The sequence below is a fragment of the Myotis daubentonii genome, chromosome 11 (assembly GCF_963259705.1).
Source record: "Myotis daubentonii chromosome 11, mMyoDau2.1, whole genome shotgun sequence".
NCBI lineage: Eukaryota > Metazoa > Chordata > Mammalia > Chiroptera > Vespertilionidae > Myotis > Myotis daubentonii.
The window spans coordinates 78,397,980-78,421,753 of NC_081850.1; the positions used below are offsets into that span (position 1 = coordinate 78,397,980).

Sequence of the window (23,774 nt, forward strand, 5' to 3'; positions counted from 1 at the left end):
AGCTTGGCTTGGTCCCTCCCTCCTCTGGGGAGTGGGACAACCGGCTTTTCTTTTCTTTTAAATATATTTTTTATTGATTTCAGAGAGGGAGGGAGAGGGAGAGAAAGATAGAAACATCAATGATGAGAGAGAATCATCCATTGGCTGCCTCCTGCATGCCCCCTACTGGGGATCAAGCCCGCAACCCAGGCATGTGCCTTTGACTGGAATCGAACCCAGGACCCTGCAGTCCACAGGCCGACACTCTATCCACTGAGCCAAACCAGCTAGGGCCGGTTTTTCTTTAAAATCCTTTTATCCTTTTTGCTGGTTGGGTTGCAAGGTGTTCTGACTCATGTAGCAGTGTCTGAATAGTTCCTTACAGCAGTCTAGTCAGGGAAGGTCAGAAGTCATCCACTGTCACTCATGTGTCACTGCAAATGGCCGTAGCTCTTCAGCGTCTAGTATCTGGTTTCTGGTAGGCCCACCATGTGTTAGCCCCCGGGAAAGGGCAGCTTCATTGCAAAGAAAGTCACCTCTGACCCAGTAGATTAGGGCCCCGTAATGCAAACTCTAGGGAAAAGGGCACTGGGCTTCGGACCTAGGAGTTCATATCTGCCCTATTTCATCAGGTCTGTTTGTGCTGTTTATGTCGCACATGCATTTATCGCCATGTGTGCTCCTTGAATACACCTGTGATTTGTGTTAATTCTGCTTTTAAAGAGCCTTCACAATTTGAAATGTGGAATGATGCTCAGGCCCTGATTTGTGGCACTGATTACATCCTGTCACTGCACCTCCTCCCTGGGGATGAAAGTGGTGCTGGTGGCAGTGGCAGGAATCTTCACCTGAGCTTTGCTCCTCTCCCAGGAAAGGGATGGCTTTGGAGGCCTCGCAGTAGCCCGAGGACGAGGCCGTGGCCGCGGCGACTGGAGCATGGGAACCCCTGGCGGCATCCAGGAGATAACATACACGGTGCCCGCAGATAAGTGTGGCCTCGTCATAGGCAAAGGTGAGAGGCAGCTGCTGGCGTTTATGTTCCCTCTCCGCTAGTTAACCCGAGAGCACATGGGTCACATACCTCCAACGCAGGGCGTGGAGCCTGGCTGCTGCGCTTGCCTGAAGGCACCAGGTCTGTAGCATCAGCTGCCTTCTGCGGGGCCTGCTGTGCGGGGGCCTTCTTGTGAATGGGGCAGAGCATGCGACAGATGATCCGTAGGCCCATGGCCTGATGAAGCAGCTTCGTTGTTGAAAAGGCTAAATGTTTGCCTTTGGATGTTTGTGGATCGACTGATCAGTAATGAACACGCCTCCAAGGAACTTAGAGGAACAGTTAAGATGATCTCCTCCAGCGTAGATGCTTTCTGAGGGGGTCACGTACTGGGTTTGGGTATTTGGCCTTTATTGTCACAACATGTGAAAATGGTTTTATCCTTTCAACACTTTTACTACAACACCCTGCGGTGAAATAAAAATAGGTTTGTTAGTTGTTTCTAGGCATTTTAGAAAGCAGGAGGCGGGCCCATCGTGACTGGCTGGTGTGCTCCTGCCCACCTGTTAGTGAAAAGCGCAGGAGGGAGCAGGCGGATTGCTAGGCTGTCAGGCTGGTTCATGGGGCTGGCCTGGCCTGGGACCAAGAAAGGCCGCTGAGAGCAGGTCTGTGGCTCACCGGACCCTTCCCCAGCCGCCGGCGCAGCTTCTCTCTGCTCCAGACAGTCTCTGTGCCAACAGGAGACTCGGAGTTAGTGTTGGGTGTTGTGTTTGAGGAAATGGTAGTCTTCTCCCAGAGTGTCTGCAGTTTGTGATCCCCAGGCATGTGTTCACTATGGGAGGGGTGCTAGTTTCCACGGAACGTGACTTGGAAATGTCTCCACCAACAGAAAGTTGGGACCGAAGCGGCACATCTTCACGAGCTGGCATGGGGTGGGCATCCCTCCTGCGCTGTCACTCACCTCCCAGTCTGCATGGGCCCTGCCCTGGCCCTACCCTGAGGCAGTGTTTTGTGCTCTTTTCAAACCTTGATCTCCTGTGACTATGTCGGTCTGAGATGCTCAGAAGTGGTAGGAACAATGGGGGCTTGTTTTCCTCTGTGGCGGGGTGTCCCTGCTGAGAAGTGCTTGGCAGATACTATTAGCTGCCCAAATGCGTGATAAGCCAGACGCCCCCCAGCCCTACACCTGGCTGCCTGAGCATCGGTTCTGTTGATGCCGTAGGTTGAGAGTCAGCTCTGGGTTTCTGGGCCTTGTGAAAACCGTTCTTACCAACGAGGTTTTCCTGTGAACGTGAGTCTCCTCTAGAGCCGGGCTGCCTCCGCCGGGACAGTCCTCATGGTCGTGAGGCCTCGTTGTTCACAGGACAGCCTCTGTCAGCTCACCCACCAGTCATCCCAGTGACGCCCAGAGGACAGGGACAGCAGAGGACGCAGTCGTGGGTACCGTGGCCAGTGCTCCAGTTGCAGCCGGGACAAGCCCAGGAAAAGTTTTGTTGGGGGTCGGGGGGGGGGGGGGCTTTCCATACCCACAGGGCTGGGTATGAGGTGCTCCTCCCCCTTGGGAAAGATGCAGGGGGAGGAGGGGGAGAGTGGAGGGAGCCCCACTCAGTGGGCCCTGCTCCCCCTGCGCCAGCCCTCGGGCAGACGGGCAGACGCTGCGCTGCGCCTCCCAGGCCCCTGCTGGATTTCCATGATAAACACAGCAATAGTGACAGATAGTGTGGCCAGCCCTGCTCTTGTCACCAGGCCTTTTAGCAGGTTTGATTAATTGCTTTACGATTTCACAACCAGCCAGGGGGGCCACTGGTGGGTGGCTTCTGCCCCCCATCAGGTGGAAGAATGGAGCAGGCTGCTGAATGAGTCTATAGACAGCCACCATGTGCCAAGCTGGTGACCTCATTTTGAAGGAAGATAAACTTAAATTAACTCCTTCCGGCCCCATGCAGTTTTGTGGGGCCTCCTCACCTTATTAGCATGCGCCCAAGGCCTCGGGAGAGGGGCTGTGGGTCCGCTGGGCTGCGTGCCCGCCGGATGGAGGGGCTGCAGGGTCTCTGGCTCAGGCAGACACGCGCACCCTTTGTGCTCCTGCGCACAGCCAGGCGGCGGCTGGCAGTGCCGTGGAAAGGTCTCCGCTGAGTCTTGGCTCTTCACTGCTCCGCAGAAGCGCTATTGCCGAGGAGCAGAGCTGCTCACTTTTCACGATGCCAAGATCAGATTCACCCCTGGGAGTGCGGGGCAGTAGGGACAGGCTCGGGACTTTCTGCGTTGGTCACTGCTGTCCCGACACTTTCCTTAAACTGTCGCAGCTTTACGAAAACCATGTACACACAAGACTTCGGTCCGCTGCGTTCTTTTTCTAATTTGCTTTTAAATGTAAAGCCACCCCACCTACCCAAGCTGATGTTGAACAAAGCTTGATCCGAATCCTCGGTTTCCTTCCCCTGTGTGAACGCCGCCAGCAACGGCTGGACCCAGGCTCCAGCTTTGCTTCTTGACCCTGTAGAGTCCCTCGGAGGGGACAGGTGTCCGCTGCTCATTTCTTCTTGACAGGCTGTTCAGCCCAGGCCTCCCCTCAGTGCGGGTGGAGGCAGGTAGAGTGTTGAAGGGCTGTGGGCGTGTTACAAGGAAATGGCACATGTCATGTGAGGTTAGAGTGTCACAGACTGGCCTTCAGTATTTGCTTTTGATCATTTGGGGCTCCCTGGTCCCCTGCACCCGATTTTCCACAGATTGTCTTTTTCCGATTTTGCAAAAACTCTACTAGGCATTTTCCTTGTATTCTGGCTCCCCCCCAGTTGAGCCGTGCTGGTCTGTAAGTTCTGTGAAATCTCAAAAGAAGAATCAAACCATTGTTACCCTGGTGGAGCTTTTGTTACACAAATTTCATTAAGAGACTGGGACTGTCACAGGTTTTTCAAAGAGTCCGACTAAATTTTCATTAGCCCAGCTCCACCCAGGCCTCTATGACCCCCATCCTCTGGCTGCCTCTCTGTCTAGACCTGTCCCCCCCAACCCCCATGGAGGAGGCAGGGACTTGAGAGTGACAGGATGAGATGGGATATTAAAGGCCCGAGTGGGCTTCAGGCATTGTTGGGGCCTGTGGCCGTCTGTTTGACCTGTGGAGGGAGGGAGAGCAGCAGTGCGGTGGCCCACGCAGGGCTGAAGGACCCCATTGTGCCATAGAGGAGCCATCAGGTCTCCATTCTTGTGCTGAGAAGGATGGAGTGCCTTTTCCGGCAAGGCCTCTGCCTGGAGTGGGAACTGGGCACTGGCCTCTAGGGGCTGAGCTCCATTGTGTGCAAATCCCTGGGCCTGGTGCCTGGTTCCTGGCCTCTGGGAGGAGGAAGCCAGCAGGTGCAGGTGCCCGTGGTGTGGTGCCCGTAGTGTCAGCCTGGCTGGAGACAAGGACCAGCTTCGCAGCCTGAGCCTGGTGTGAGAAGGCAGGTGCAGAAAACCCCCTTCCCTTGTCTTCTGGAGCAGAGCCCCGCACAGCCTTTGGGCTGCTACTCATCCTTCCGTCTCGTGTCCTCCTGCCCACAGGGGGTGAGAACATCAAAAGCATAAACCAGCAGTCAGGAGCACACGTGGAGCTGCAGCGCAACCCCCCTCCCAACACCGACCCCAACCTGCGAATATTCACCATCAGGGGGATTCCTCAGCAGATCGAGGTGGCCAGACATCTCATAGATGAGAAAGTTGGCGTACGTACAAGGCCCTTTCCCCACCGGGCTTACTAATAGCTGGATTTTCTGGTGGATGTCCAAGGTACCTGTTTTTCCCCAGAACCTTGTACTTCCTGAACCTTTTTCATCCTCGCATCACGTGAGGGCCCCTCCTCTCACTTTGCCGAGGGGCAAGGTCGGGGTCCAGGGATCCCAGGGCCAGGCCCAGGCGATGAAGGAAGCCTTCTGGCAGGACTCACCAAGGCCACCAGCTCAGGCCCTAGAGCCGTGTCCCCTGCAGGCTTAGATGAGCAGCGGGCAGCACCCTCCCCCCAGTACTGCCCCGGACACTGCCGTGGGCCAGCCCTGCAGGCAGCGCTCATTGACTCTGGCTTTAGTTTCAGGCACCTCAAAGCAGATAAAGAAAGAAAGGGAGTGTTGATGGAGGACAGAGGGCCACTGCTCACCTCAGAGGGGACGTAGAAGGGCAGACAGAGCCGTGGGCAGCCTAATTGACGGAGAGTCAAGCAGGTTGGTCCCTCCCCCAGGGTGACGTGCCAGGGCAAATGTGGTGGTGCCAGCAGTGGCTGTGGTGGTTTTGGTCACTCGGGGCAGAAGCCATTTCTGGAAATTAAGTCCAATGTGGGGAAGGAAGGCTAGTGTGAGTGCCATAGGGCGTCTTTCCTTCACTTGGCTCTGTCTCCCCAAAAGCTGTGGTCTGCCTTGGGGGGCCTGGGCAGAGGGCAGAGATGCCTCCAGCAGGAAGTGAGCGTTCCCTCTGTGCCATGACAGGGTACCAGTCTGGGAGCACCTGGAGCCTACGGACAGAGCCCCTTCAGCCAGCCCCCTGCCGCACCTCATCAAAAGTGAGTCTCTAACGTCCACCCCGACTGCAAGCTCCCTCCCTGCCTCCCAGCAGGCCCTCCTTTCCAGCTGCTGGGAGGGCACATCCTGTGGGCAGGGCTCCTCCCTCCTCTGACCAGTGGTCCCTCTGGCCCATTTGTAGCTCACTGACCAGTGCTGGGATGAGGGCCTCCCAGGGGCAGCATCCCCGAGGAGCACTCACCATCCTGGGACTGAGGGGAGGTTTTAGCAGAAGTCTTTCTGTTCGCCCTTTAACTTCGTTTTGCACTTTCTCTCAGCACCTTTCCTCCGCGGAGCTCAGGGTGCTTCCCGAACATTGCTGCTAAAGTGAACGGAAACCCGCACAGCACCCCTGTGAGGTGGGTGGCCTGCTCCTTGTCCGCATAGTTCTCAGTCAGGACTGGGGTCGTGGTCACCTGGCCACTGCTGGGGGGACCGTTGTGCTTGCCTGGGGTGGAGGGGTGAGTGACAAAGAGACAGCGGGGTTACGGGGGTGGACCCCGGTGCGGAGGGGGGTGACCTGCACTAGAAAAGGTGACTCTCTCTGTCCTCTGCAGTGGGCCTCCGGCCTTCCTGACCCAGGGCTGGGGCAGCACCTACCAGGCATGGCAGCAGCCCGCACAGCAAGTCCCAAGTAAGTTTCTCCGGAGGAGGTGGGCCTGGGCACCCCCCGCCCCCATGGAAGGCTCGAGGGGGATGGGCCTGAAATGCTCTCCTTCCAACGCTGCCCACAGGCCCAGGGTGCCCCTCCCGGGATGGCAGGGAGCCTCCTGGGGCCTCAGGAGCTGTTGGCAGAGGAGGCTTCTGTGCAGACGGCCCTGGCCTCCAGCCGGGCAGGGGCAGAGGGGCTGGCCCACCTTCTCAGACCTTTCTTTCCCATCCACTCTGTCCTCAGAGCTCTGGGTCAGAAAGCCTGTGGCCGCGGGCGGGGTTTGCCAAGCCCCTCGGTTCCTCCTGCCTGCGCTCTGCCTCTCGCTCTGCATTCTGAGCAGCCCCTGCTCGCTGGGCTCTCCCCTCCCTTGGCCGCAAGGTGACCATCTCCCCTTTCCAGCACCGTCTCAGGGGCTCTCTGTCTCCTGGGCGTTCGGGAAAGCACACATGAGCGAGCTCTACCCGGTGGCACCTGGGAGAAAGCTGATTGGAAGAGCGGGGTTCCGTGGGGATCAGTCCAGCCCCACTCTCGGTTAGGAGTCATTCTTACGTTTTATGGCTGGGGGAGCCCACCCTGCATAGCCTGCAAAACAGAACACAACCCGGACCTGGGTCTTTCTGACCCTCCCAAGCCGGACTGCGGAAGGCGGTCTCCAGTGTATCTGTGCGTGTCCCCCCCGCACACCTGGTGCAGGACCAGGCATCACAGCTTTGCGCACGGGGACCGAGCCCGGGGCCTGGTGTGCCCCTCCCCTGGAGCAGGGTGCTGCCTGACAGCGCTGCCCCGGGCCCTGGTCATGGGCACAGATGACACCACGGGGTCTGGAGGCCGTGCTGTGCAGCCTCGGGCACATTCCCCCTTCTCTGAGCTCCAGTCTCGTGGTCTGAAATGAAGGGTTTGGATTTGATTTCTAAAGTAACGGCAAGTCTGAAATTGCACAGTGGTATTTTTTCCTCTTCTTCTGCAGTGTTTTCTTATGAAACATATTAAATATACAGAAGGTTTTAAAGAACTTCAACATGAACACCTAACACTACCTAGACCCGTGGTCAGCAAACCACAGCTTGCGAGCCACATGCGGCTCTTTGGCCCCTTGAGTGTGGCTCTTCCACAAAATACCGACTTCTGCGCATGGGCCACGAAGTTTCAATCGCAATGTACGTGCGCGCCTGCACATGGTATTTTGTGGATGAGCCACACTCAAGGGGCCAAAGAGCCGCATGTGGCTCACGAGCCGCGGTTTGCTGACCACTGACCTAGACCCTACCATTCCTGTTGCACTGGACTCGCTTTACCCTGGAGCTGGTCTGTTGTGTTTCCTCCTGTTCTGACCATTGGAGGGTGACCCCAAGATGTGAGGTGACCTGGGGTGGCCTCACATTTGTCCCATTGTCCAGGGCAGGACGGGAAAATGTCTTTACACTGAAGCCCCAGGGAACATGTCCTTCTGCACAGAGGACATCAGCCATGGGGCTGTGGCTCTGCAGAGGCCCGGCCTGCTGCTTGCCCACGCCCAGGCAGGCCCGGAGGAGTCGAGAGGATCATCGGGATGAGAAAGAAGACAGGGCGATGCCTGGTTTCTTCCTCTGTGCAGCAGCCTGCATCTTTTTTCTTTTTTTAAAATTTATTTTTATTGATGTCAGAGAGGAAGGGAGAGAGGGAGAGAGATAGAAACATCAATGATGAGAACCATTGACCGGCTGCCTCCTGCACACCCCCCACTGGGGATGGAGCCCATAGCCTGGGCATGTGCCCTGACTGGGAATTGAACCATGACCTCCTGTTCACAGGTTGACGCTCAACCACTGAGTCACGCCGGCCGGGCACCAGCCTGTAACTTGTGTTGAGTTTTGTTGCTTTACTCGGAGGGTTTAGGAATTGAGTTGGTGTTGGTCAGTGAAATCGGTTTGGAAGAAAAACCCTGCTTGTCCACATTCCTCACGCCTAGCCTTCCCCCAGCCAGGTCCTTTACTCTTAGTGTCCTGGCCTGAGTGTCTTCCTGCCCTGGTGGGAGAGGAAGGGGCAGGGGGCTTCTCCCCTCTCTTACCCTCCCCCCTCTTTTCTGTCCCCGCCCACACCCAGGCCCCTTTGTCTTCAGTGAGTTCGCTAGCAGGAGGGATGCTGTGAGATGGCTGCTGGCAGGCCCTCTGTGCTGTGCACTCTTCTCCCTGCGGACAGTGAGAGGCCTTAGGTAGACACGCAGCCAGTCTGGCCTCGGCACAAAGATCCCAACTATCTGAGCCACCAGGCCAGGGCTTGCTGAGTTCATTTTATGCTCTTTATGCGCCTGGGCAGGCATATCTCCTCCACCCCTAGCCCATCTTTACTGCCCCTGCTGCATAGAGAAGGCACCGGCTTGTGTACAGAGGAGGAGGGCGGGAGCGAGCCCACACACCCTCTCTCCTGCTCCTGCCCCAAAGGCAACAGGCTGGCGGCCTGTGTCAGATGCATGTTGTGGCCGCAGCCCCTTGCTTTGTGGACCTCATCTTTGTCATCGCCGTGAGCTCAGTTCCGGATAGTTTCCCGAGGGTTTGCCCTAACGGCTCTGCTTGTGCAGAGGGTTTGCTCTACGGCTCTGCTTGTGCAGAGGCGCGGCCGGCGGCCTTGGAGCAGAAGGCTCAGCTCGGGTGGAGAGTGTGCTCGGCGCCATTTGGACTCCGTGTCCCACTTGAAGCCCCTCCAGGAAGCTTAGACAACAGTCATTCTGGCCCTCAGGCTCGGCTCACCCACAGCACCCGTCTGAAAGGGGTGGAGCGTTCCCGGTGGTCGCCCTGGAAGGGCATCAGTCTGCCCACGCCCAGCCTCACGGGGATCTTAGTTGCACACACACGTGGGGCCTGAGCACAGGCCCTCTTGGGTGTTGACATATCTCCTCCACCGCCATCTGCTGCCACCTTCTTCCCAGGCCACAGGGCCCGGAGCAGCTGTAGAGCGGTGTGTGGCGCAGGGGCGAGCGAGCCAGCGCAGAGCAGGGCCTGGAGTCGCCAGGCTGGGGCCTGACTGCTTTTGTGTTCTTCGCACAGGCCAGCAGAGCCAGCCGCAGAGCAGCCAGCCCGACTACAGCAAGGCCTGGGAAGACTATTACAAAAAACAGAGTGAGTGCAATGGCCGTCCCAACAGCCAGGTCCCCAGCCCGGCCCCTCGCCTGTAGCCTTCACTGCGCATGGCTCCCTGGCCCCGTCTGGCCCTCTGCGTCTCACGGAGGAGACGTGGTGTAGCCATTTGCTTTCCCCTCCGCCCCCATTTTCCTCCCCCTTCTGAACTCCAAAGGGCATGGCACCGCCCCTGGGGGACCCGGGACCGCTGTCCTGGTCCCTTTTAGAGCTGCGTGGCCAGGACGCAGACCAGCCGTCTCTTGTTCCCTGGCTGTCTTGCCGTCGCCTGGCTCTTTCTGGCTCTGTCAGGGCAGGTGAAGAGAAGAGAATGGTGGGACTCGGGGAAGGGAGCCTACAGTTGGAGTGGGTGGTGAGATGTTTGATTTTCTGAAGACACTAAACCAGTCTTTTAAAAAAGAGGAGGGGAAAAACTAGCAACCAAAAACCCCAGCGAAAAATGTCAAACGAGTCCTCAGTCCTCCGTGGGTCTCCCACAGCTGCCGAGCCGGTGGCCGGGCACTGGGGAGGGCTGTCGTGTGGCTGCAGCTGAAGGGTGTTACTGGCTGGTTGGAAGAGCTCAGGCCAAAGGCCATCAAAGAAACAGTCACCTGGTGGTGGAGTCATCACTGGGCCAGGGAGGCCATCATCACCTGAGGTACCTGGTGAAAGTCTAGGTGCCCGCCTCCCCCACACCTCCCAAATCCAGGCTCCCAGACACAGGGGCCAGGCACCCCTCCTCCCTCTCCCTGGGCGCCTACGAGTCAGGTGACCTACGCAGAGAATGTGATTCTGAAGAGACAGCGGGGAAAGTCTCGCAGGGATGGAGCAGGAGCGGCAGGGAAAGCTAACCGTGTTTTTTGCAGCCAGCACTCAGGCCTCGCCTCACGGACACCAGTGGGCACTAGTTCCGGATGCCCAGGTCTCAGGAAGTGTCTCCAAGCGTCCTTCACGTCCCCTAGCACATCCCGCCTGACGAGCTGTTTCCCTCTGTCCCTCAGGTCATGCTGCCAGCGCCGCTCCTCAGGCCAGCTCCCCGCCGGACTACACCATGGCCTGGGCGGAGTATTACAGACAGCAGGTTGCTTTCTACGGCCAGACGTTAGGGCAAGCTCAGGCCCACAGCCAGGTGTGTAGCCAGTGCCAGCACTGCTGGGACCTCCCAGACCAGCCCTCCCTCCCGCCCTTTCTCCCAGGCGTCTGTGCCTGCTCCTGGGGCAAGAACACCGGCTCCAGGACCTGGGCGGGTTGCGGGGGAGCAGCACAGGCCCAGTGCTGCTCAGCATGGCCGCCATCTGCTCAGAGCCCAGCGGCCCGCCCGGCCCCTTCTTGCCCCAGAGAGAGTAAGTGTGGGCCAAGTGGGAGAGGAATGGGTTGGGCAGTCCCTCCAAGACAGTACCTGATCCTCCCTCAGATCCAGGCCCCAGACCACGGTGCTGAGTGGCCTCAGTTTCCCCAACTGTGAATGAGAGCACCGGGCTCGAATGATTCTGGACAAGCTTGGCACTGCAGGCAGGGACTGGAGCTCACGGCCACTGCTGTTCTGGGGGGGCGGGGGCAGGGCCAGGCCACACCCTCGGGAGGCTGGGCGGGGCAGAGCGCCAGCTCTTCGTCCTGCACAGAAAGCTGGAGGGCTCTGTCCAGTCAGAGGCCAAAAACGGATTTCCTACTGACGGAGGGGAGAGGGCCAAGAGCTCCCGCGGGGCGCGGTTCAGCTCACCTGATGCCGCTCGGATCGCCATGGCGGCATGGCGGTGACCAGAGGCCCGGGCCTAAAGCTGACTGGCCATCTCACTACCAAAGGGGCCCTTTTGTGCCTGGCGCAGTGGGAACAGGTGTCCAGGCTGGTGGGTGACCAAGAAGTATCGCGAGCTCACTCCGCTCTCCCCTTCCCAGTGTCCCCCACAGAAAGAGATGCCCGGGACCTCCTTCAAGGGAGGCTCTGTCTGGGCCAGAGACCCTGGCGGGGAGGCGGGGAGGTGCTGAGACACTGGCTGCTTCCTGTGTGTCAGCGCCTGCGATGGAGCCGAGGAGAGAGGGTGACCTGCCACCTCCCACCAGCAAGCCCTTGAGCGCTGGCCACAGGCTGACCTCTCTCCCCTTCCTTCCACAGGAGCAGTAGGACAGCGACCTGTGACCCCTCCCCGAAATCATTGTGAGCGAAAGCCTATTTGTAACAGAGGTTTTTAGATTTTCAAACCTTTTGATGAAGAACCTTTGTTCTGTGAAACACTATATTTAGATTAACAGAATTTTTCTAAAAATCGGGAAATTAGTTACTAAAGACTGTTGATTATTCTTATTTCAATACTTTCGTTACTTCAAATGTGGAAGCTCTGGGATTTTTTTTGGAGCAATATCTGCAAATCCAGGCACCAGAATGTGCCTCATAGCAGTGACATTTCAACTGGTGTGTTCTTGTTCGTTTTGTTTTGTTGTTTTTTTGTTTCGTGTCTTTTTATTTACAGTTGTTTCTGTTGCAACAGAAAGTGGCTTGGAAGTCTTAGGAGGTGTGTAACAAATTATTTTTAAAAAATTTTAAACAGTATTTAAATGTGTAAATTCATTAAATGTTTTACTTCTAATTTCTTGTATCTTGGCTGTCTGGTTTTGCATTTTTTTAAAACTGAACTATTCTGTATTGTAATGATGTGAATTCTGAATTGAGACAGAGAATTGTACTGCTGTCCAAAGGGATCGGGAAGGGCATTTGTAGGGTTTGTATAATTTCTAGAGTTCTAAAGGGTAATATAAAAACGTTTTCATGTGTCTAGCATACTTTTGTTTTCATGTCTCATTACCAGTTGCAATTGTGTATCTAAGACCTCCAAGCTTGTTTTAAAAACAAAACAAAAAACCTTTCTCTATTCTCTCAGAAATATAAATCCTGTTATTTTTAATAGTAAGAGGAAGTTGATATAACTTTTAACAAACTCTGTGGTACATTAAACCGCATAAAAATGTAGTAACTATTTTTTAATTCCAAGGCATTTTTTGCTTTTCTCTTTTAAATATTTTTTAATATTTGTCAAATTAACTAGATGAATAAATAAATCTAGTATTAACCACAATATGAATTAAATGATTTTGATTTAATAAAAGGGATATGATTTCCAATGTTTACTTTAGTGTGTCTTGTACAGATAACATGTATTTTTAAAGGAAAGAAAAACGGAATTAAAGCTATTTTTTCTTGCATTTTTAATTGACCTGGGGGACATTCCGTTTGAAATGTACTGAAGTTAACCTTTCGGATTTTTGTCTTTATTTTCTTTAAAATGCTTGAAATGTCTAACTATTAAAAATAAATATTTGGAGAATGTTATGCATGTTTTTAAAAAGAAAAGTGTTCTTTTTATTTGACTGACAATTCATTTTACACTCTATGTAATAAAATTTCCACAAGACGTCTTGTGGGTGAAATATTTTGAGTCTGTTTGCCTTCCATTCTCTTGTCCCACCCTCCACCCTCAGCCCGCTGCCCACTGAAATAAAAGCAAGAGTTCATAGCCGATCCCCTTGCTCTACGTCAGCCCCACTAGGTGCACAACCTAGATTCCCAGCTACTTCCTTCATTAAGTTCCTTCTAATGATTTTGTAGAATTTGACAGTTTGCCTTGAGAGCGTGGGTCACCATCAGTCCCTCCCTCTTTACCTGTCACGTCTAAACATCTCTTGCTGTGGGTGCAACACAGAAATCAATCGCGGCTCCTCCCAGAGGCGCTGTCATTGGGCGTGCAGCTGGAAGATTCATTTAAGGGAGTCTCGGTAAAGAGGCGTGGTCAGCTCTGCCGCTGCGTAAGCACACTTTCCAGTAACTGAGTCAGCACCGCGCCCCTCACCCCTCAGCACGCTCCCCCAGCACCCCTGAGAAACGGGCTGCTCACTTGGGCAGCTCATGCACTAAAATTGGAATGAGAAATACGGAGATTAGCATGGCCCCTGCGCCAGGGTGTCATGCAGACGCATGAAGTGTTTCCTATTTGCAAAGTAAATAAATTGGGCCCTGACCGGTTTGGCTCAGTGGATAGAGCGTCGGCCTACGGACTAAAGGGTCCTGGGTTCGATTCCAGTCAAGGGCATGTACCTGGGTTGCGGGCACATCCCCACTGGGGGGTTGTGCAGGAGGCCACTGACCGATGTTTCTCTCCCATCAATGTTTCAAACTCTATCCCTCTCCCTTCCTCTCTGTAAAAAATCAATAAAATATATTTCTTAAAAAAAAAAAGTAAATAAATTAGGACCAAACTGGTCTTGGCCTGGTAGATTGGCTGCTGCCTTCCGTGGTGGCCAGGTACCTGCTGTGGCTGCAGCTGCCTGTGACCCACTCCCTGCCGCACCGCTCGGCCTCTGGCTGTGTCCTGAGTGGCATTTGTTCTCAGCCCCGGCCTGCTGCGGGCCCGTGCTGGGAGAGCTGGGAAGGTGCTCACTCTGTTTTTTCAATAAGGAAACAAAAAGGGGGTGTCCTTACCCATGGTTTAAATTCTAGAGGGGCCTGCGGTTTCAGGACACACTATGACAATGTGGGCCCCGGGCTAGGATACTGAGGAATAAAGATCGGCCTTCAGCTCTTTTTCCCCTCCTTCCTTCCCTGTTGATGGAAGCAACTGGCTTTGGACCCAGCTCCCTGCTTTAATATTTGAACACGCCTGCCTCTGCCGCTGGCTGCATGCGTGCGTCATCCCTTCATTTAGATGCGCTCGTGTGGGTCCTCCTTATGGCTCATACTCTGTGTTTCCAATTCTGGTTCTTTTTCTCTTCTCGACCCCAAGCTCTAAGAGGAGGGGGGAAAGCATCTGTGGCTCCTTTTGGCCCAAAAGGGGTGTGGAGAGCAGCCCATCTGCAGCCATTCTGAGGCCTGTGAGAGCCGGAAAACAAAAAGGAGATGGGGCGTCTTGAACTACACCTCTAGAGAATCGAGTTTGACGTTGAGAAATTGAATAGTAAAAGCCACTTGAGAAGAAGGAGGGGGTTGAGCCAGAGGAGGGCGTAAGCGCTGATGATGGGGGTGGGAATTAGGGAGAGGGCATTACAGAGTAGACTTCCTTCTAATTCATCTTCCAAGCTCTGTGCCAAAACAGCATTTGGCCTGGTTCTCAGGGAGCGATTGTGTGATAATGAACCCTAAGGTGTCCCTTAATTGAAGACTGAGCATTGCGGTTTGTGCCAAGAGTCATAAATGGTGCAGGCTTGCGGGAGGATGCATTTTCTTAAATGTATCGGTAAGTACAGATTAGCGCTTGTCCCTAGTGAAATGCCCATACTATAAATTATGGAGATATCTCTCTCTCTCTCTCTCTCTCTCTGATGCAACCTTTTATTGAGGGGGAAGGCGGGGTGTAATACAGCAGGAGGCAGGGGGGGAAAGTTTGCAAGCGTATGAAATTTGGCCTCTCATTAACATGGCGCCCACGGAAGATGGTTTTCATCAGCAGTCTGGTGTCCTGGAAGGCTAAAGTGCTTGAAATGTACCAAGTTCAGCGATTGTGTTCCATTAGGAAAGCTGCATGGTCATCACGGAAAGGACAGTCTGTGTGTTTGGGAGGCAGGGGGCGGGGCAGGTGCCCAGTCTGTCTTCCGAGTTCTTGCCCCACCTCCCACGCTCCACCGCACATGCACACTTGGTCGCTGCCAGCTGCCCAGGTTCACTCGTCCAGGGCCCGGCTGTGCTGTTTCAAACCCACTCGAGTTTGGGCCAGGGGTAGGGAGTGTTCCAGCCAATGTGCCTCCATCAGTCCCCCTGGCCTGTCACGAGATAGGAGGCACTTGTCCCTCTCAAATGGTGACCATCCACGATGTCCTACAGCCCCATGGTAGGGTTGGCTGGGGCACAGATGGCACGTTGCAGGGCCCGGTCCAAGAGGGCATGGGGACACCACGGACTCCACTTCCAGCTGGCTCCAGCGTGCAGCTTCCTGAGCCCCACTCCTGGCCCACGAGGGCCCAGCTGGGGTTTTGTAAGAGGGGCTAATGCAAATGGCCCTGATAGACTCTTAGAGATTAATGGCCAGAACGTGACACTCAATTCCGCAGAGAGTGCTGGCCCCGGGTCTGCGTCTCGTGTGGGGTGGAAAGGGAAGTGAAAAGGAACCACTGAGACAATGGGAGTCCTTGCGGGCCTCTGTGAGGAAGCATCTACCAGGGGCGTTCTGGCCCTTTCCAGGCCTCTCCTTTGATTGGGGGGGGCGGGGGGGGGTGGGCTCTCCACACCTTGGGAGGCAGACGGGACTATTCTCCTCCTCTTACAAATGAGGGTTCAGAGTCAGAAGCTAAGTGGGTGGGGGCCAGTTTTGTGCCGAGTTCTGTGCTGCACTTTGGGGTTTCCATCGAGAGCAGAAGGAGGTTGACAGGACGGAGAAACGGCTCTGAAAAGTTCATGCTACGTGCTCTTGACTTAGACCAGCGGTTCTCAACCTGTGGGTCGCGACCCCTTAGGCGGTCGAACGACCCTTTCACAGGGGTCGCCTGAGACCATCCTGCAGATCCGATATTTACGTGACGAGTCATCACAGTAGCAACATGACAGTGATGCAGTAGCAACGAAAATAATTCCACGGTTGGGTCACCACAGGAGGAACTGTATTTAAAGGGCCAGAAGGTTGAGAACCACTGACTTAGACTAACCTGAGGAGGGCTGCCAACTTGGGACTTCAGTTCAACTCTCTTAGGTTCCTCCCGTTTTTCCTTTTCTTTTTTTCCCCTCCAGCTTTTAAATAGAAACCTGAGTTATGCCAACACCTGAGGTCAACCCCACGTCACTACACGTTAGTAATGCGCACATATTTCTGAGTGCCTGCTGCTTAAACACGCCCGTCACACACTACAGGGGCTGAAGCATCAGCTTACACATTTCAAATGGACTTCAAATAAGTAAGCAAACCATGGCAATGTGAGCAATGTGGCAAAGGGTCCTCAACAGTAACAAACAGCCAGTACCCACGGTAAACAGTATCCCGTCAACCATCTGGTGAGCTGGGGCGTCAAGAGAGTATCACCCCAGGTCTCGGTTTAATGGACGGGGCACTTCTATCAAAACCTGTCTTCTTAAAGGGCCTGAGCACCACACATCTCTTGCAGGCTCCCCAGTGCCTGGCGCATTCACTTTAAGTCTTTTCTTTGCTGATACCCATTTTCTTCTGACGTTTTCATCTGTGGGGAACCATTAGCAGCGAAGGCAGTGACTAACGTTAACAAAGCTTTCAACTCCCTTCGCTTCCACCACGTGGCCCCCAGGACCGGAAATCCGGCTGCCCCGAGTCACGTGATGAGGTATTGGCTCTGGTGGCAGCTGCGAGCCTGGGGGGGTGTGCTGAGGCAGCACCGCTTCTCTGGGTGGAGTTTTCCTCCTGGGAGAGGGGCCCACAGGCTGTGAGGGCAGGGGGAGGAGACGGAGGGCTGTGAGGGCAGGGGGAGGAGATGGAGGGGCTGTGAGGGCAGGGGGAGGAGATGGAGGGGCTGTGAGGACAGGGGGAGGAGATGGCGGGGCTGTGAGGGCAGGGGGAGGAGACAGAGGGGCTGTGAGGGCAGGGGGAGGAGACGGAGGGGCTGTGAGGGCAGGGGGAGGAGATGGCGGGGCTGTGAGGACAGGGGGAGGAGATGGCGGGGCTGTGAGGACAGGGGGAGGAGATGGAGGGGCTGTGAGGGCAGGGGGAGGAGATGGCGGGGCTGTGAGGGCAGGGGGAGGAGACAGAGGGGCTGTGAGGGCAGGGGGAGGAGACGGAGGGGCTGTGAGGGCAGGGGGAGGAGATGGAGGGGCTGTGAGGGCAGGGGGAGGAGACAGAGGGGCTGTGAGGGCAGGGGGAGGAGACGGAGGGGCTGTGAGGGCAGGGGGAGGAGATGGAGGGGCTGTGAGGGCAGGGGGAGGAGACAGAGGGGCTGTGAGGGCAGGGGGAGGAGACGGAGGGGCTGTGAGGGCAGGGGGAGGAGATGGAGGGGCTGTGAGGACAGGGGGAGGAGATGGAGGGGCTGTGAGGGCAGGGGGAGGAGACGGAGGGGCTGTGAGGGCAGGGGGAGGAGATGGAGGGGCTGTGAGGGCAGGGGGAGGAGATGGCGGGGCTGTGAGGGCAGGGGGAGGAGACGGAGGGGCTGTGAGGGCAGGGGGAGGAGACGGAGGGGCTGTGAGGGCAGGGGGAGGAGACGGAGGGGCTGTGAGGGCAGGGGGAGGAGATGGAGGGGCTGTGAGGACAGGGGGAGGAGACGGAGGGGCTGTGAGGACAGGGGGAGGAGACGGAGGGGCTGTGAGGGCAGGGGGAGGAGACGGAGGGGCTGTGAGGGCAGGGGGAGGAGACAGAGGGGCTGTGAGGGCAGGGGGAGGAGACGGAGGGGCTGTGAGGACAGGGGGAGGAGATGGCGGGGCTGTGAGGGCAGGGGGAGGAGACGGAGGGGCTGTGAGGGCAGGGGGAGGAGATGGAGGGGCTGTGAGGGCAGGGGGAGGAGACGGAGGGGCTGTGAGGGCAGGGGGAGGAGATGGAGGGGCTGTGAGGGCAGGGGGAGGAGATGGAGGGGCTGTGAGGACAGGGGGAGGAGATGGCGGGGCTGTGAGGGCAGGGGGAGGAGATGGAGGGGCTGTGAGGGCAGGGGGAGGAGATGGAGGGGCTGTGAGGGCAGGGGGAGGAGACAGAGGGGCTGTGAGGGCAGGGGGAGGAGACGGAGGGGCTGTGAGGGCAGGGGGAGGAGACGGAGGGGCTGTGAGGACAGGGGGAGGAGATGGCGGGGCTGTGAGGGCAGGGGGAGGAGACGGAGGGGCTGTGAGGGCAGGGGGAGGAGACGGAGGGGCTGTGAGGGCAGGGGGAGGAGATGGAGGGGCTGTGAGGACAGGGGAAGGAGATGGAGGGGCTGTGAGGGCAGGGGGAGGAGATGGAGGGGCTGTGAGGGCAGGGGGAGGAGATGGAGGGGCTGTGAGGACAGGGGAAGGAGATGGAGGGGCTGTGAGGGCAGGGGGAGGAGACGGAGGGGCTGTGAGGGCAGGGGGAGGAGATGGAGGGGCTGTGAGGACAGGGGGAGGAGATGGAGGGGCTGTGAGGGCAGGGGGAGGAGATGGAGGGGCTGTGAGGGCAGGGGGAGGAGACGGAGGGGCTGTGAGGGCAGGGGGAGGAGATGGAGGGGCTGTGAGGACAGGGGGAGGAGATGGAGGGGCTGTGAGGACAGGGGGAGGAGATGGCGGGGCTGTGAGGGCAGGGGGAGGAGACAGAGGGGCTGTGAGGGCAGGGGGAGGAGACGGAGGGGCTGTGAGGACAGGGGGAGGAGATGGAGGGGCTGTGAGGGCAGGGGGAGGAGATGGAGGGGCTGTGAGGGCAGGGGGAGGAGACAGAGGGGCTGTGAGGGCAGGGGGAGGAGATGGAGGGGCTGTGAGGGCAGGGGGAGGAGACAGAGGGGCTGTGAGGGCAGGGGGAGGAGATGGAGGGGCTGTGAGGGCAGGGGGAGGAGACAGAGGGGCTGTGAGGGCAGGGGGAGGAGATGGAGGGGCTGTGAGGACAGGGGGAGGAGATGGCGGGGCTGTGAGGGCAGGGGGAGGAGACGGAGGGGCTGTGAGGGCAGGGGGAGGAGATGGAGGGGCTGTGAGGGCAGGGGGAGGAGATGGAGGGGCTGTGAGGGCAGGGGGAGGAGACAGAGGGGCTGTGAGGGCAGGGGGAGGAGACGGAGGGGCTGTGAGGGCAGGGGGAGGAGATGGAGGGGCTGTGAGGACAGGGGGAGGAGATGGCGGGGCTGTGAGGGCAGGGGGAGGAGACGGAGGGGCTGTGAGGGCAGGGGGAGGAGATGGAGGGGCTGTGAGGGCAGGGGGAGGAGATGGAGGGGCTGTGAGGACAGGGGGAGGAGATGGCGGGGCTGTGAGGGCAGGGGGAGGAGACGGAGGGGCTGTGAGGGCAGGGGGAGGAGATGGAGGGGCTGTGAGGACAGGGGAAGGAGATGGAGGGGCTGTGAGGGCAGGGGGAGGAGATGGAGGGGCTGTGAGGGCAGGGGGAGGAGACGGAGGGGCTGTGAGGGCAGGGGGAGGAGACGGAGGGGCTGTGAGGGCAGGGGGAGGAGACGGAGGGGCTGTGAGGGCAGGGGGAGGAGACGGAGGGGCTGTGAGGGCAGGGGGAGGAGACGGCGGGGCTGTGAGGGCAGGGGGAGGAGACGGAGGGGCTGTGAGGGCAGGGGGAGGAGATGGCGGGGCTGTGAGGGCAGGGGGAGGAGATGGCGGGGCTGTGAGGGCAGGGGGAGGAGATGGAGGCCTCCTCGAGGGCAGACGGGCTGCAGGCGGAATGAGAGAGGCTGTCTCCTGCAGGTGAAGACTTCACAGGGCCTCCGCCAGGCATCACCTCCCGCACATGCAAATCCGCCTACACCCCGAAAGCAATACTCACCGCACCTCTGCGGACATTCACAGGACATTTGAGTTGCCTGGTGCGCGAGTTCCTCCAGAGGCGAGCGAGACAGCCCTCCCTGCCTTCTGGTTTCCGCGCTCACGCTGTCCGCAGGCGACCTCGTCGCCCAGAGCCTCGCTTTCGCCGTTTTTTACACTTTCTGTTGCTGACTTCGCTGTTGAAAATGGCCCCAGCACAGTGCTGTCGCTGTCCCTAAGCGCAAGAAGGCTGTGACAGCCTGAGGGGAGATGCACGTGTGAGCTAAGCTCTGTTCTGCCGGCATCCGTCTCGCCCTTGCCGTGAATTCAGTGTCAATGGATGGACAACACGCATTCAACAGGGTGTCCGTAAGTACAAGCGCAGGTAGGCAATGTCATTGCTCTGTGTCGATTGGTTGATGAAGACGTTGCGACCACAGCTGGAAGGAGTTCGCCCGGTGTTTCCCGCAGAGCGATGATGGCCCAGTATTTGCTGATTCAGGTTCACAGGGACTTGGTGGAACACAGCTACCACCGACAGCACGAGTCGACCATGTTTTGCTTTCCTCTGAGGGCCCACGACTCTTGAGACCCATTTTAGCTTTGAAGAGGTTCTTGCCAGCGTCATGCCAGGACTCTGTAGCCAGGGCTCAGGCCTCAGGCTGCCCACTTTTCCTGTGCCGGGGACACCTGGCTTGGTTATGGAGGGACCCAGCGGGGCCAGCCCACCTGGGCAGCTGAGTGGGAGGAACAGACGTTCGGACACGCAGGCTTGGGTCTGAGTCCTGTCTTCACCCCTCAACAGCTGTGTGACCTGAGGCAAGTTACTGACGCTCTGGGCGTCCATTTGCTTATCTGCAGGATGGGCATAATAACTACCTCCCTGATCAGAGGTCTGAGGCAGGATTCAGTGACCTGCCTATAACGTACTTGATGCCTGGCTCATCGTGAGCGCTTGGAAAATGGCAGCTGATGGTGATCATTGAGTTCAGGGCTTCTGGCTGCTTTGGGGGGGCTTGTCCTGCTCCACTGTGAGCACAAGGACAGGCTGCGTGATCTGCAAAAAAATGTCGGCCTCACCACTGACCCTCTCGCTTCTCCTGGGCTCTTCTGGTCCAGCTCGTTTGTCCCCTGAGGTCAAGGCAGCGAGGCCATTAGTAAAGAACAGCCCCGCCCCTGAGTGGCAGGTGAGGCAACGATGGGAGAAGCCAGTATGCACACAGATGTGCGGGGAATGACTTTGGCCAGCCATGGGGTGGGGTGAGGCTGCTCAGTTCTAGCCACATGATAACATTTAAGGAAATCCTTCTTCCAGCACATTGCAAAGGAGTCTGTGGTCCTGCGGGCCTCTCCTTCTTACATCTGATTCTCTCATCTCCACTTCCCTGAGTCGGGTCCCCGCCGCCACTCACTGCAGCCACTCCGCCAGTTCCACTCGCCCAGAGAGCCACATGCCTTCCATTTGCGGGGTGCTCTCAGTGCAGCTCTGTGTATAAGGAAAGGGTGACGGTCAAGACTGGGTGGTGACGGGACTGGGGTAATGGTGTTCTTCGGATTGATGTCATCCCCTAGGGCAGTGGTTCTCAACCTTCTGGCCCTTTAAATACAGTTCCTCATGGTGTGACCCAACCATAACATTATTTCGTTGCTACTTCATACCTGTCATGTTGCTACTGTGATGAATCGTCATGTAAATATCTGATATGCAGGATGTATTTAGGCGACCCCTGTGAAAGGGTCGTTCGACCGCCAAAGGGGTCGCGACCCACAGGTTGAGAACCGCTGCCCTAGGTCCGTGGTTGGCAAACCGCGGATCGCGAGCCACATTCGGCTCTTTGGCCCCTTCAGTGTGGCTCTTCCACAAAATACCGGCTCTTCCACAAAATACTGACTTCTGCGCATGGGACACAAAGTTTCAATCGCATTGTACGTGCGCGCCCGCACGTGGTATTTTGTGGAAGAGCCACGCTCAAGAGGCCAAAGAGCCGCGTGTGGCTCGCCAGCCGAGGTTTGCCGACCACGGGCCTAGGTCACCTGAGGGCACATGTGGGAAGGTTCTTCCCCAACCCTGCCTTCCCTTGAGTCAAGGGGAGAGAGCAGTCCCCGGGGGAGTCCAGAAGCCTGGCTTTTGTTCCCTGTTCCGACGCTAACCTCCTCCATGACTTGAACGGGGCCCATCTCTTCCTGTCAGTTCCCCTCCTTGAGAACTGGCCACAGCAGCGGTTTCCAAATTGCGTTAGGCTGGGGTCTAGCGTTCCACAGCTGTCTGATCAAATTCCAATAAAAAACAGTAAATGTTTTTAAAACCTTTTAATTTTTTTAAAAAATACCGTGCACTCAAGGTTTCTATATGCTCCCGTTTATGCTCCCTTTAAAAAAAAATGTTTTTATTGATTTCAAAGAGGAAGGGAGAGGGAGAGAGATAGAAACATCAATGATGACAATTCCTGCACACCCACCCCTGGGGATTGAACCCACAACCTGGGCATGTGCCCTGACCAGGAATCGAACTGTGACCTCCCAAGTTCATAGGCCAACACTCAACCACTGAGCCACACTGGTGGGACTATATGCAACTTTCCATTTTTTCAATCTGCTCGTCTATCTTTGTGCCAATATAACACTACCTTTATTATGATACCTTTACAGTAAGTCTTTCAGCTCTGTTGTTCTTCAAGATTACCTTGGCTCTTCTCAGCCTTTTGCATTTCCATATAAATCTTAAAATCAGTTTATCAGTTCCCTACTCCTCACAAAAAATGTTTTCAATCTGGGATTTTTATTAGGATTACATGGAATCTATTGGTCAATTTGGTAAGAATTGACAACAACCCAACACGAGTCTTCTAATCCATGAACATGGTATATCCCTTCTTCTGTTTAGTTCTTTGATTTCTTTCTATAATTTTAGTAGTTTTCAGTATAGAGGTTGCACAGCTTTCTTTCCATTTATTCTTGGGTTTTTGATGTTATTGAAAATGGTATATTTTAAATTTTATTTTATTTTTGTTACCGGTTGTAGAAATACAATTTATTTTTATATAGTGACCTGATTCTAATGGCCTTACTTAAATTCCTTTTCGGTTGTAATAGCTTATAGATTCCTATGGATTTCCAATATTAAGAACCATATCATTGATGAATAAGGATGATATCATTTTCCCTTCCTAATCATTACGCCATCTGTTTCTTTTTATCGCACCGGCCTAGACGACCAGTTCCCTGTTGACTGAGAGTAGTAAGAGTGGGCATCCTGGCCTTATCAGAGGGAACACTTTCAATAATTCACCATTAATTATGTTTGGTCTACATTTGTTGTCCATACATACCTAGGGTCAGATGAGGGAGTTCCCTTCTGCTTCTAGTTTGCCACAGTTTTATCATAAATGGGCGTTGCAGTTTTTGCGTGCTTCTTCTGCATCTACAGAGATCATCACACGATGTAGCTCCTGTTTTATTTTAATAATAGTGGTTCCGTTTTGGTTTCCCACATGTTAAATCAGCCTGGCCTTCCTAGAATAAACCTCATTTGGTCGTAAAGTATTACCTGTCCTTTTCATATAGCATTGGGATTAGTTTACTAATATTTTTGTTTAGAATTTTTGCATGTATATTCATGGGAGCCGTTGGTCTGTAATCTGTACCAAACTCTCACCCATTGAAGACCTGCAACATATCAGCTTGTGTTACTCGCTTCACTCATTTCTGTGCACGTGTGTTGTCACTGCTCACATTCCCGATGAGGGATGCTCTCACTCTGGACCGGTGTTTGAATTCAGGCTGCACGCAGGCATCTGCTCCAGCCAGATCGCACCCAGAGGTTCAGTACTCCATTCATCACTGCATTCCGTGCTTCGTTAGATGCCACTGTGCAGTTAAACCCACAACTCACGTTGCTGGAGCACCGGCCATGTCAAGGCACTGTGCTCAGGGCCGGGGGGATGGGGCGCAGCCCCTTCTCCAGGAGGGGAGCTTGCCTTCCAGAACAGGGGCTTGCTCAGGGAGGGGGTGGTTACTTAGCAATTCAACTATGTAATGATTCTCTCTGAGTCTTTGGAATTATTTTTTATTTTCAAGTGCTAACCAGGTAAGCAGTTCAAATACTGTGGTCATTTATAACTGCTGCTTTGTCTGAACGGGGATCGTACGCATACTGTGCAGCTGATTTAGGAATAACCTGGCTGCGGAGGCTCATGGGAAACTGTCATTG

At 55.8% G+C, this 23,774-nt stretch overlaps 1 protein-coding gene and 1 non-coding gene across 4 annotated transcripts in view; both read left to right on the forward strand.

The window, feature by feature from the left end:
* The window catches only part of FUBP3 (far upstream element binding protein 3), a 55,012-nt gene extending 42,347 nt beyond the window's left edge, over window positions 1–12,665 (forward strand). For 2 of the 3 annotated variants that reach the window (XM_059658333.1, XM_059658332.1), the window contains exons 12-19: window positions 850–991; window positions 4,511–4,671; window positions 5,425–5,498; window positions 5,775–5,855; window positions 6,054–6,130; window positions 9,172–9,243; window positions 10,242–10,369; window positions 11,354–12,665. In XM_059658333.1, the coding sequence (XP_059514316.1) occupies window positions 850–991; window positions 4,511–4,671; window positions 5,425–5,498; window positions 5,775–5,855; window positions 6,054–6,130; window positions 9,172–9,243; window positions 10,242–10,369; window positions 11,354–11,362 (744 nt within the window). In that variant the 3' untranslated portion in view covers window positions 11,363–12,665. The remainder of the gene's footprint in view (window positions 1–849; window positions 992–4,510; window positions 4,672–5,424; window positions 5,499–5,774; window positions 5,856–6,053; window positions 6,131–9,171; window positions 9,244–10,241; window positions 10,370–11,353) is intronic. The other variant, XM_059658334.1, reaches the window with a different exon arrangement.
* Window positions 12,666–13,118: 453 nt separating this feature from the next.
* On the forward strand, window positions 13,119–13,227 carry LOC132212871 (U6 spliceosomal RNA). The gene has a single exon (XR_009447814.1). It is a non-coding gene; the product is annotated as a U6 spliceosomal RNA (small nuclear RNA).
* Window positions 13,228–23,774: the final 10,547 nt, after the last annotated feature.